The sequence below is a fragment of the Brassica rapa genome, chromosome A09, assembly GCF_000309985.2.
Source record: "Brassica rapa cultivar Chiifu-401-42 chromosome A09, CAAS_Brap_v3.01, whole genome shotgun sequence".
In the NCBI taxonomy this organism is placed as follows: Eukaryota; Viridiplantae; Streptophyta; class Magnoliopsida; order Brassicales; family Brassicaceae; genus Brassica; species Brassica rapa.
The window spans coordinates 44,387,653-44,398,549 of NC_024803.2; the positions used below are offsets into that span (position 1 = coordinate 44,387,653).

Consider the following 10,897-nt stretch of genomic DNA (forward strand, 5'->3'; position numbering starts at 1 on the left):
TTACGGTTATTGGCTATGTTCTTTGGCTGTTGTGTTCATCATCTCTATAGATCATAGTGGTCATGTAGGAGGAGGGTAAAAGCTCTTGCATCTGCACCATTATGTAGTTGGGAAACTATGTATTTATATGAATAGTGAGAACACTTGTCTATACTTCTTGATTCTTTTTTTTTTTGATAAAGCATACTTCTTGATTCTTCCTTCTTCATGTTATACTATGTGCTCAAACTTTTCAAGATCATGAGATTCTTTCTCAAAGTGAAGAGGTCTTGTGTTTTCTCTACTCAAAACTGGAAGAGGAAACTGCTTCAGACAACATTGATACTGAGTAACGACCAAAATCTTATCTTATATTTCCTGACAAGTCAACAACAGCAAGGTGAAAAGTTATGTTGAGAAACAAGCATCTAACTAAAATGCAGTTGATGTTTTATGCTGGATTCTGTTGTTAGCAAAGCCATGTTATATGAAAAAAAAAATACATTAAGAAAGAGTTGGCTTTGATAAAAGTTTCTTGGAATAGGAGATATGCTAATTATAGTTAAATCATGAGTACCTCTCCTAACTTTTCTCACATCCTCTCTTCTTCCTTTAGGACAGAGAAACATGATGTCGTTTAGCTTTTTCCAAGTTGTCTCCACCTCTTCATTTTCTCTCTGTCTCTCATTTCGTTTCCCTTATTAAAAACCAAGAACTCCGTCTCTCTCCTCACTTTCTCTTGATTTTGATAGACCTGAATCCCTCTGATCTTCTCTTTTTGCCTACCTGCTTCCCCTCCGCGATGGTTCATCATTCCCGGAGGGAGTCCTTTTCCGACATGGCTAACTCTGTTGTTTGTCCCGACACTGATCTTCTCTGGCCGTTCGGGAAGCTTGACGGGCTTGATCGGGATGAGATTCGCGAGACCGCGTACGAGATCTTTTTCGCTGCGTGTAGATCGTCACCAGGGTTTGGAGGAAGAACTGCTCTCACGTTCTACTCCAAGCACAATGGTGGTGACAATCAAGGAGAAGGAGCAGGAGGAGGAGGAGGAGGATCCGGGTCTGGATTCGGATCTTTAGGAAGGAAAGAAGTGGTGACAACACCAACAAGCCGAGTTAAAAGAGCCTTAGGGTTAAAAATGCTTAAAAGATCTCCCTCAAGGCGAATGTCTACGACGATAGGGACAGCCTTGGGAGCCAAGTCAGCTCCTTCCTCCCCTGGTAATGGAAGCATAGGAGGTGGTGGTGGTGGTTCTTCCTTACACATTAGCCAAGGTGCTGGGTTCTTGACCGTCCCGCCTTCTCGGCCTAGACGACCGTTAACCTCTGCGGAAATCATGAGGCAGCAAATGAGGGTAACTGAACAAGGCGACACTCGGCTCAGGAAAACCCTAACGAGGACGCTTGTTGGCCAAGTAAGCTCCTCTGTTCTGTTTCTTGATTAATTCAATAAACTAAATGTGTTTTTTTTATAGACTGGTAGGGGAGCAGAGACAATAATCCTTCCTTTAGAGCTTCTCCGCCACGTGAAGACATCAGAGTTTGGTGATGTACATGAGTATCAGATATGGCAAAGACGTCAGCTTAAAGTTCTTGAAGCTGGTCTTCTCCTTCACCCATCAATCCCTCTTGACAAAACCAACAACTTCGCCATGCGTCTTCGAGAAATCATCCGACAAAGCGAGACAAAACCCATAGACACAGGAAAATCCTCAGAGACAATGTCCACGCTTTGTAACGCTGTGGTTTCATTAGCCTGTCGCAACGCCAACCAGGACGTGTGTCATTGGGCTGATGGATACCCTCTTAACGTTCATCTTTACGTAGCGCTTTTGCAGTCTATTTTTGATATTCGTGATGAGACGTTGGTCCTTGATGAGATAGATGAGCTCTTGGAACTGATGAAGAAGACATGGTCGATGCTGGGAATCACACGGCCTGTACACAACTTGTGTTTCACTTGGGTTTTGTTCCATCAGTACATTGTGACTTCTCAGATGGAGCCGGACTTGCTTGGTGCCTCTCATGCTATGTTGGCTGAAGTTGCTAATGACGCCAAGAAGTCTGATCGTGAGGCTCTATACGTGAAGCTTTTGACCTCAACATTGGCTTCCATGCAAGGATGGACTGAGAAAAGGTATTTACATTCAACTTATAATGGACTTGACCAGACAAGAACAAATCAGATTCTGAATGTTTGATTTATGATTTATTAAAATCTGATTTGTGCGATTCAAGTCGGTTTAAACCGTTCCTTAAATCATTTTATATCAATCCAAATTAGTTTAAATCGGTTAAATTGAGTAATAGTGTACCATAAAATACACAAAATTTTCTAACTTCTAGCTTATATATATTTTTAATTTGTAAAATTCATTAAAATAAATTAAAATTTAATATAAATGTAAAATATTTTAAAAATCAGTTAATAATTGGTTAACGCTAACGCCTAGACCCTGATAATAATTTGCATATTCGTTAATCTTCTACAAAACCTAATGATTTTTTGAACATTTTTGTTAGGTTGTTGAGCTATCATGACTATTTTCAAAGAGGGAACGTTGGATTGATAGAGAATCTTCTACCATTAGCATTGTCTTCTTCTAAGATTGTAGGGGAAGACGTGACGATCTCTCAAGGGAATAGTCAAGAGAAAGGCGACGTGAAACTGGTGGATTCTTCAGGGGATCGAGTAGATTACTATATAAGAGCATCTATTAAAAACTCTTTCTCAAAGGTAACTTGTACAACAAGTCACTTGTGTTTTTTTTCTCATATGGTTTCTTGAGATCATATTCGTTTTCAGGTGATAGAGAATATGAAGACCAAAACTGCAGTAACAGAGGAAGGAGAAGAGGCGGCAAAGATGTTACTTGAACTAGCTAAAGAGACAGAGGAGCTTGCTCTGCGTGAGCGAGAGTGTTTTAGCCCTATACTTAAAAGATGGTATTCAGTTGCAGCTGGTGTTGCCTCTGTTTCGCTACACCAGTGTTACGGTTCGATCTTGATGCAGTACTTAGCTGGTCGGTCCACTATCACTAAAGAGACTGTTGAAGTTCTGCACACGGCCGGGAAGCTTGAGAAGGTTCTTGTACAGATGGTGGTTGAAGAATCAGAGGAGTGTGATGATGGAGGCAAAGGGCTTGTTAGAGAGATGGTTCCTTATGAAGTTGACTCGATTATACTACGCCTATTAAAGCAATGGACTGAAGAGAAGTTGAAAGCAGTTCATGAATGCTTGAGTAGAGCAAAGGAAGCTGAGGTAAGTTTCTCTAAATCTTTTATCTTGCGACTCAAGTAACCTTATTAAATATTTGTTTTTCTTTCATTTTATAGACATGGAACCCTAAATCTAAATCAGAACCATATGCACAATCTGCTGGAGAGTTGATGAAGCTAGCTAAGGATGCCATCGATGAGTTCTTTGAGATCCCTATTGGTATTACAGAGGATCTTGTTCATGATCTTGCTGAAGGGTTGGAACAACTATTCCAAGAATATACAGCCTTTGTTGCATCTTGTGGTAAGTCAAGAAACAAAAATTCTTTAAAAAATTCCCGGTTCAAATGACACCGAGACAAAACTAATATTACTTGTTGTGGTTTCGGGTCTAAGGGGATCTGTATTGGGAGTCCCTTAAGGCATCTTTTAAGAAAAAAGGGTGGGAACCGAAGAAGAAAGAGAAGGGAAAAGCCCTTAATTAAGAGTTGTCCTTTACTCTCCAATGACCAAAAAAAAAAAAAAACAAAACAAAGGACTCTCTCTCCCTGTCTCTTCATCCCACCGATAAAGATGCCCTAAATAGATTATGGGCCTCGGCCCTAAACCTCCTCGTATTTAAAAAAAAAACAAAAATGTAAAACAAATCCGACAGTTGATGGTTTTGTTTTTTTTTATCATGTCAGGTTCAAAACAGAGTTACATTCCTACACTTCCTCCACTCACAAGATGCAACAGAGACTCAAAGTTCGTAAAGCTTTGGAAGAAAGCTACACCGTGCACTGCCTCCGGCGAAGATCTTAACAACCTCAGCGGCGGCGCACCAGTTATCGCCGACGGCAACCACCCGCGCCCCTCGACGAGCCGCGGGACGCAACGCCTCTACATTCGTCTCAACACTTTACACTTCCTAAGCACTCAACTTCACTCCCTCAACAAAGCCCTCTCGCTAAACCCTAAAGTCCTCCCCGCGGCACGTAAACGCTACCGCGAAAGGACAAACTCGTCCTCTTACTTCGACTTCACGCAAGCGGGAATCGAAACCGCGTGTCAGCACGTCTCCGAGGTTGCAGCTTACAGGCTAATCTTCCTAGATTCGTACTCAGTGTTCTACGAGAGTCTCTACACAGGAGACGTCGCTAACGCGAGGATCAAACCCGCGTTACGGATCTTGAAACAGAACCTAACGTTAATGACAGCGATTCTTGCGGACCGAGCGCAAGCGTTAGCGATGAGAGAAGTCATGAAGGCTTCTTTCGAAGTGGTGTTAACGGTTTTGCTAGCGGGAGGACATTCGCGAGTTTTCTATCGAAGCGACCACGAGCTTATCGAGGAGGACTTCGAGAGTTTGAAGAAGGTTTATTGCACTTGCGGCGAAGGGTTGATCCCCGAAGAGGTGGTTGATAGGGAGGCGGAGACGGTGGAAGGAGTTATACAGTTGATGAGTCAACCAACGGAGCAGCTTATGGAAGATTTTAGCATCGTGACGTGCGAGTCAAGCGGGATGGGTTTGGTCGGGACGGGACAAAAGCTTCCTATGCCTCCCACGACTGGGAGATGGAACAGGTCGGATCCGAACACGATCTTGAGAGTTCTTTGCTATAGAGATGATCGTGTTGCTAATCAGTTTTTGAAGAAGTCGTTCCAGCTAGGTAAACGAAGATGATTGTCTCCATATATAAGATGTGATCCGTCGTGTGTGTATGAGTTTCAGGATTATGTTTAAATGAGCCGTTTCAATAAAATACTCGTTTCCTTGTATAATATAAGTTTCTCAGATAAATAGAAAAAAAAAAATTTGTTCCAAAGGTTTATGATTATTGATCTCTATAGTTGAATATGCTATCGTTAATGTTTATTAGTCCTTCTCTAACATCGCCAAAAATTTATAAAGAAAATCCAGAAGTGCATTTCCTAGCTTTGATCTTTGTAGAATTAAAGAATAAATTATAAGGGAGTTATATTATTGTTTTGTGTCTTAATAAATACATAAAATTATATATGTATATATACGATAGTTAAACATATCTTAATTATAAATATAATTTATCTCAATCGAATATTATAAAAATATCTTTATCCCTCTAAAAAAAGTTGCTTATGGTCTGGGCCCTACTAAAAACACAAGCAACATCTTTTCTTTATGCAAAATAAATATCTGACGGCTCGCGATTGATATTTTTTTTTATTTTTTTATTCAGACAAAAAAAAATTAAGCAACCTTTCATGATTGATGGGATAATGATGCTCTAATATGCTTTCTGAACTTTACTCTATAGCCGAATTTTAAAATTTTCTAATATAATACGCTTCCTGAACTTTACACTATAGCCGAATTTAAAATGTAATAATATCTTGTCCGCAAGATATACATATTCTCTATCTTAAGCTATTTCCAACAATCTTTCTGTACAATATCACTGTTTCAACCAAACTGCAACAACTTGAATATCTCCTATCACAACCTTTCTAGTGGTGAATCATTGCCTTTGTGACACAAAAATGTTTTTCTCTATGGATCGGTCAAGAAAAACGAGACTATTCACATACATACACACTCAACACATCCACAGGTCACCAAAACCATTCTATGTTTTTAGTCTTTGTTACTGGTATTACCATCATTACATACATCGACCGGTTGAACAATAGAACTCTCGGGCTTTGCTTTCGTCTTCTTCATGGAGACCTCTCCTCCTCCTCCTCCTCCGGATCCTTTCACCTTCCTATGACGCGATGTAGATTTTCTATGAGTAGTGGAACTATCTGAAAGAGGATCAGAACCTTCTGCCTCGTTAACCGAGACAACACGCTTCCTCCTGACTGATGGATCATTCGATGAGTCCATTGACCCGTGCCTACTCCTGCTGTGACGTCTCGAATGTTTTGGTAGCATATCCGATGTTGAAACGTTGCTGCTTCTCCTAGGAGGAGAACCGTTTTGTGAGGTCGTCTCGGATTTACGCCTTGTCTTCTTGTGCTTCAGTTTCTCAGGAGGAGGCAACAGCTCTTGTAATCCAACTCCTTCCCCTATTGGATTGTTGGTCACATCTCCTCGGGAAACAACTTGACCATTCTCATGCTCTTGAGGTTTGATGTCACCCATCTACAGTATATATTTAGTTACCAATGATGAGTATTCTTATACTAATTAATACGACGAGATCTGAGATTTAAGGGCCATAAACATTTTTATGTTACTTAATAATTTTTTATTTGATAATTTCTAAGCCATGCATGCAATCTATGTATAATATTTTTCTATTATTCGGAAGCCAAGTCGAATGTTTCATCTTGTCGTGTCTAGATCTAGCCCTATATGCGGATAAATACTTAGAAATGTACAAATTATACCCAGCTTGGCATATTGGCTGCAGGACCGTCGGATCCGATGTGCGCAACATGCTTTACATCGGTGGGAAACCCGATCTGGATATCTTGGTCTTTATCTTCATCTGAAATTATAAAATTTATCATATAAAGATCTGACTTGTGCAACAAGAAACGTCAAAATGTTGTGAATTATTGATGAGATGAGACTAACCGAAAATCTGAGTAATGTAGCGAAGACCTTTAAGAAGGCCTTTCACGGTCGTCATGATTTTCTGTTAGAAGTTCAGATGCTGCAACACTGTGAATGCGCCAAGCCCTGACTTGTAGAGCAAATCAGCGTTTTCTGTAAAAAACCATTTAAAAACGTTCGACTTAACAAGGAATCTAACGAGATCATAGAATTTAAACCTTTATCCATTGATTTTCATTTCTTCTGAAGAGAAAGATAAACGAAAGAGAAAAAAGTTGGAAACAGGGAGAGAGAGAATCAGAGATTAGGTTTCGGACACATTCTTGGTTGTGAAGAAGAAGGAGAGCACTATATTTAATTTGCCAACAAAAAGACTTTTTCAAGTCTTTTTAAACAATTTGTTTTTTAATTAGATGCAGTTTACTCAATTCTCTATGGGTAAATAAAGTAATTAAAACTAGTCGACGAGAGTATTTCCCGGGTAGAGAGAAAGGACTAAGGAGACATACATGACCACTAACACACTGATAGTTACAAAAGACAACAACTTACATATATACACATGCATGCACACACACCTGTTTCAAGTCGATCAGAATTAGCAGTCATGCTAGTCGAAAGAATAAAGCAGAGATGACTTAATTTGAATTAATTTGGAGAAACAATTACTAGAATGAAGAAATTGTAATTGCAAAATGATTTCACATTTCAGAAGTGCATTGAACTAGTGGTTTAACGCTAGTTACTGGTTTGTTATGTCTTTAAGGCTATCATAAGGTATTCGCAACGGCTGGTCCTGAATCTAGAAAAAAGATTAAGGCCGAAAACTCAAACTCTATCAAACAATCACACAACTGTACTTTAGAGAGTACTAGACCAGTATATAAGTGTTTAGAAATTTCAGAAGTGCATTAAACTAGTTTCTTGGTGTGAGTTAGACTTACACTTACTAATAAATGTTGTAGTAATTCTTTATTCTTGAGGTAGCTCGATTTTTCTCAAGTCACATTGATACTACCACTGCAACAACTTACAAGTCGCATTAGTCGCATTGATACTACTACTGCAACAACTTACATAAAACACAAACCATGGTGGAATAGAAAAATAAATATAAGTTATATAACTTTTCTTCACTTGTTATGCCAACACATCTTAAAGCAAATATTCGATCAAATCGTCCCATCAGGTTCTCGTCTGACAATCATTAATATATAGAAACAAGAAGATATTAGGGCCAAGATATTATGCAAAATGAAAAACACCTTAAATTTTATTTTTTTGAAAGGTTTTCATAAGAACACCTTAATTATAGGAAAATAAAATAGATATTACAATAATCATTCCAACAGCAACAACAACAGAAACAGCAGCAGCAACAACAACAATAACAACAACTACAACAACAACATATTAATGGTTTTCATCAAGAACCCTAGTTTCTCTTATCCAGAATCATATTTTGCTTGTTTGATATCAAGAAAAACCCAGCCTTAACGTCAAGTCGATGGAACTCGAGATGGCCCCGCCTTGCTCCGTCGCAGTATCCTGCGGTGTCCGTTCCTCCAGCTGGCTAAGAAGCGGAAGCGTACGTAAGCCTTCCGATGGCATCGTCGGAAAGAGATCCATCAGCTTCGGCTTCTCCTGCTGCCCAAACAAAACGTTAGTGTTTCTAGTCGGAGTCATTGCCGCAGATCCTTTGAGAAGCCTCCCTTGTTCATCTGTAGGACCACTACGGTAATTGTTCAAGTCAGAACGATTCATTGCCGGGAAAGCAGGATTAGGGTTACGGTTAAGGTTCGGGTAGTGGCGGAAGGTGGCAGGTGCGGGGGCAGCGGCAGATGATGAGAAGTTGGAGTAATGATGATTGGAGTGAAAAGTGTTGGTGTGTGTGATTAGGTCTTGAGGTGTGAAGAAGATTCTCTGACAAAGAGAACATTCTAGGGGGTTTGAAACTCGAGTGAGATCTTTTCTCATGCCAAATCCACCATTCATTTTCTGCAAAAGGATTGAGATTTAGAGGGAGAGATATGATATGGAGAAGCTAAGACACATATATTGAACTATTTATATACAAGTTTTTTTTCTTGGTAAAATTATGGCTCCGAATGGTAACATTTGATTAAGTGGTGCGGAACAAGCGGTTCAACTGCGATGCGGTTCTAACCGTTATAAAAACATATAGATATATGGTATATGTAAAGATTTTTGTTAGCGGTGCGATACGAGGCGGATTAAAACATTCGAAGCCTATATTTACAAGTTTTTGTGTGCAAGATATAGGATATGCATGAAGCCAGCCTTTTTTTTTATGATGATGACATCCTTCTATTTGAGAAATTATATTTTCCATGTTTGTTGATATCATTATAATTTGGTTTGGGAAAAATATCCGTAAATCTGATTTGATTCGTTATTCATCTTGATTTGAACAAATCTGGATATCCGTAACTCTACAAATCAAAAGCAAATACTACTATGCAATATCCGTAAGAGACAAATCAAATCACAAATACTAAAAAATTTAGGAACGAATATCCGATCCGTTAATTATATGCATATATATACATATATTTAAATTATTATATATACAAACTATTTAATAATTATATATTTTAATTTTTAATTTATTAGATTAATTATTTTAGTTATTAATTTTTTAAGTAAATATTTTTAATTTTTTAATTATATATTATTATTTTATATTATTTTAGATATTTTATTATTTAATAATTATTAATTTTAATTTATTTCTATTTTTTTACGAAACGTATTGGATAGTCCGCGAATAATTGAAATTGTCACAAATATTCGAACTAACGAATATTTAAAATCTTATGGATCGAAACAGATCGAAAACTTAAATATTTGTACGGGACGAAGCGGATCACGGATAGTAAAATTTTTCTGGATAACTGCTCTGTGCCGATGCCTAATCATAGTTAATATGATAATGGTGAAATGCATAGCTTTAGCCATATGTCAACATGCATGAATTTATTTTAGAATTTTAGAAAAAATATGTTCTATAAAATTATGTATGTACATATGTCTTATCATATATAGAAGTCGAACATATTGTACGGAAAATTTAAGAGGCAAGATGCTTTTAATGCCTAATAGAAATTTAAGAATAATGATTTTGTTCATTTTGATAAGGATATTAATGGTATGTTAATTGTTTGTGGGAAAGTAATCCATCAGTTTTAGAATATATATATATATATTATTTTGTCTTGTTTCAGGGAGTATACTTCTTAGTTTCTCTACTGTATTATACAATATATTTTTGGTAAAATCGTAATGAGTTAATTATTCTGGTAAATACTAACACAAATGAATTATTTGTCGCTGGTCTTCCATGCGAGTTAATATTCCATTTAAGATGTTAAAGTTAAACTATCCAAACTTATTTGCCATTAAGATGAACCTTCGTTCAGACGGAAAACTAAATTAATTACTTCGCTTGCATCGACTAAATGGGTAAAATACTTGTATTAGTATGGAAAACAAATCTAAATACAAAGTCATAAATCATGAAAATGTGATTTAACTGGTTAAATTTGATTCAAAATTAATTAGTAAGCACATAGGCTAGAAAAATAGAAAATTCTTCTATTCAAATTGTAAAATGTACATTTGATTCAATTATGTACTTAGATTTTGACGCAAATATATTTTTTTTTTTTAAATATGATGCTATTTGTTTTTTTATGTCATTACTTATGGTTGCACAAAAAACTTGAATTCGAAGAATCAAACCGATTCCAATCCGAATAAGTACTACCAAATCCAAACCAAAATTTATTGAATATCCGAATTATTCAAAATTTTGATATTCGAAGAACTGAAACCTAATCCGATCCGAACCGAAGTATTTTGGGTATCCAAAATAGATTTATATACTTATATATATTAATTATTTATAGATTTAATATATATAAAAACATCCAGAATTTATATTATACTTTTAAGTTTGTTTAAATACTTAAAAAATATACAAATAATCAAGCGTAAATATCTAAAATAGTTAAAATATACTCAAAACTCCAAAATAATTAATAATTCTCTATCCAAATATTTAAACCAACCCAATTTATATGTTAAGTCAGGTACTCTGACATATGTTATTCAAATTTATATGTAATATATTCTATTGTTTATAGATTTTTTA

General features: G+C 36.8%; 3 protein-coding genes across 4 annotated transcripts; 1 reads left to right on the plus strand and 2 right to left on the minus strand.

The window, feature by feature from the left end:
• The first annotated feature begins 31 nt into the window (after positions 1–31).
• Positions 32–4,911, plus strand: LOC103843649 (protein unc-13 homolog). The gene is made up of 6 exons (XM_009120395.3): positions 32–1,396; positions 1,457–2,118; positions 2,505–2,718; positions 2,788–3,243; positions 3,318–3,504; positions 3,887–4,911. Exons 1-6 carry the CDS (start codon positions 782–784, stop codon positions 4,864–4,866), a joined length of 3,114 nt encoding a protein of 1,037 aa, XP_009118643.1. The 5' UTR covers positions 32–781; the 3' UTR covers positions 4,867–4,911.
• An 832-nt stretch (positions 4,912–5,743) lies between these two features.
• LOC103843650 (CRIB domain-containing protein RIC3) lies at positions 5,744–8,118 on the minus strand. 2 transcript variants are annotated; one of them, XM_018654669.2, is made up of 4 exons: positions 6,942–8,118; positions 6,745–6,849; positions 6,555–6,655; positions 5,744–6,306 (listed from the first exon to the last, which is right to left on the minus strand). In XM_018654669.2, exons 2-4 carry the CDS (start codon positions 6,797–6,799, stop codon positions 5,797–5,799), a joined length of 666 nt encoding a protein of 221 aa, XP_018510185.1. In that variant the 5' UTR covers positions 6,800–6,849; positions 6,942–8,118; the 3' UTR covers positions 5,744–5,796. The 2 variants fall into 2 exon arrangements, with proteins under 2 accessions (XP_018510185.1, XP_009118647.1); XM_009120399.3 differs by having other exon boundaries at positions 6,745–6,876.
• On the minus strand, positions 6,343–10,712 carry LOC103843846. Its single transcript, XM_033279810.1, has one exon. The coding sequence runs from the start codon at positions 8,716–8,718 to the stop codon at positions 8,200–8,202; it is 519 nt and encodes a 172-aa protein (XP_033135701.1). The 5' UTR covers positions 8,719–10,712; the 3' UTR covers positions 6,343–8,199.
• Positions 10,713–10,897: the final 185 nt, after the last annotated feature.

Bases quoted from the DNA above. Each gene is read 5' to 3' on its own strand.
- LOC103843649 (XM_009120395.3), top strand. From the start codon at position 782: ATGGTTCATCATTCCCGGAGGGAGTCCTTTTCCGACATGGCTAACTCT. The intron at 1,397-1,456 runs GTAAGCTCCTCT...TTTTTTTTATAG, and splicing joins CGAGGACGCTTGTTGGCCAA to ACTGGTAGGGGAGCAGAGAC. The intron at 2,119-2,504 runs GTATTTACATTC...CATTTTTGTTAG, and splicing joins CAAGGATGGACTGAGAAAAG to GTTGTTGAGCTATCATGACT.
- LOC103843650 (XM_018654669.2), bottom strand. From the start codon at position 6,799: ATGACGACCGTGAAAGGCCTTCTTAAAGGTCTTCGCTACATTACTCAG. The intron at 6,656-6,744 runs GTTAGTCTCATC...TTATAATTTCAG, and splicing joins CTACATTACTCAGATTTTCG to ATGAAGATAAAGACCAAGAT. The intron at 6,307-6,554 runs GTATAATTTGTA...TATATACTGTAG, and splicing joins CAGCCAATATGCCAAGCTGG to ATGGGTGACATCAAACCTCA.
- LOC103843846 (XM_033279810.1), bottom strand. From the start codon at position 8,718: ATGAATGGTGGATTTGGCATGAGAAAAGATCTCACTCGAGTTTCAAAC.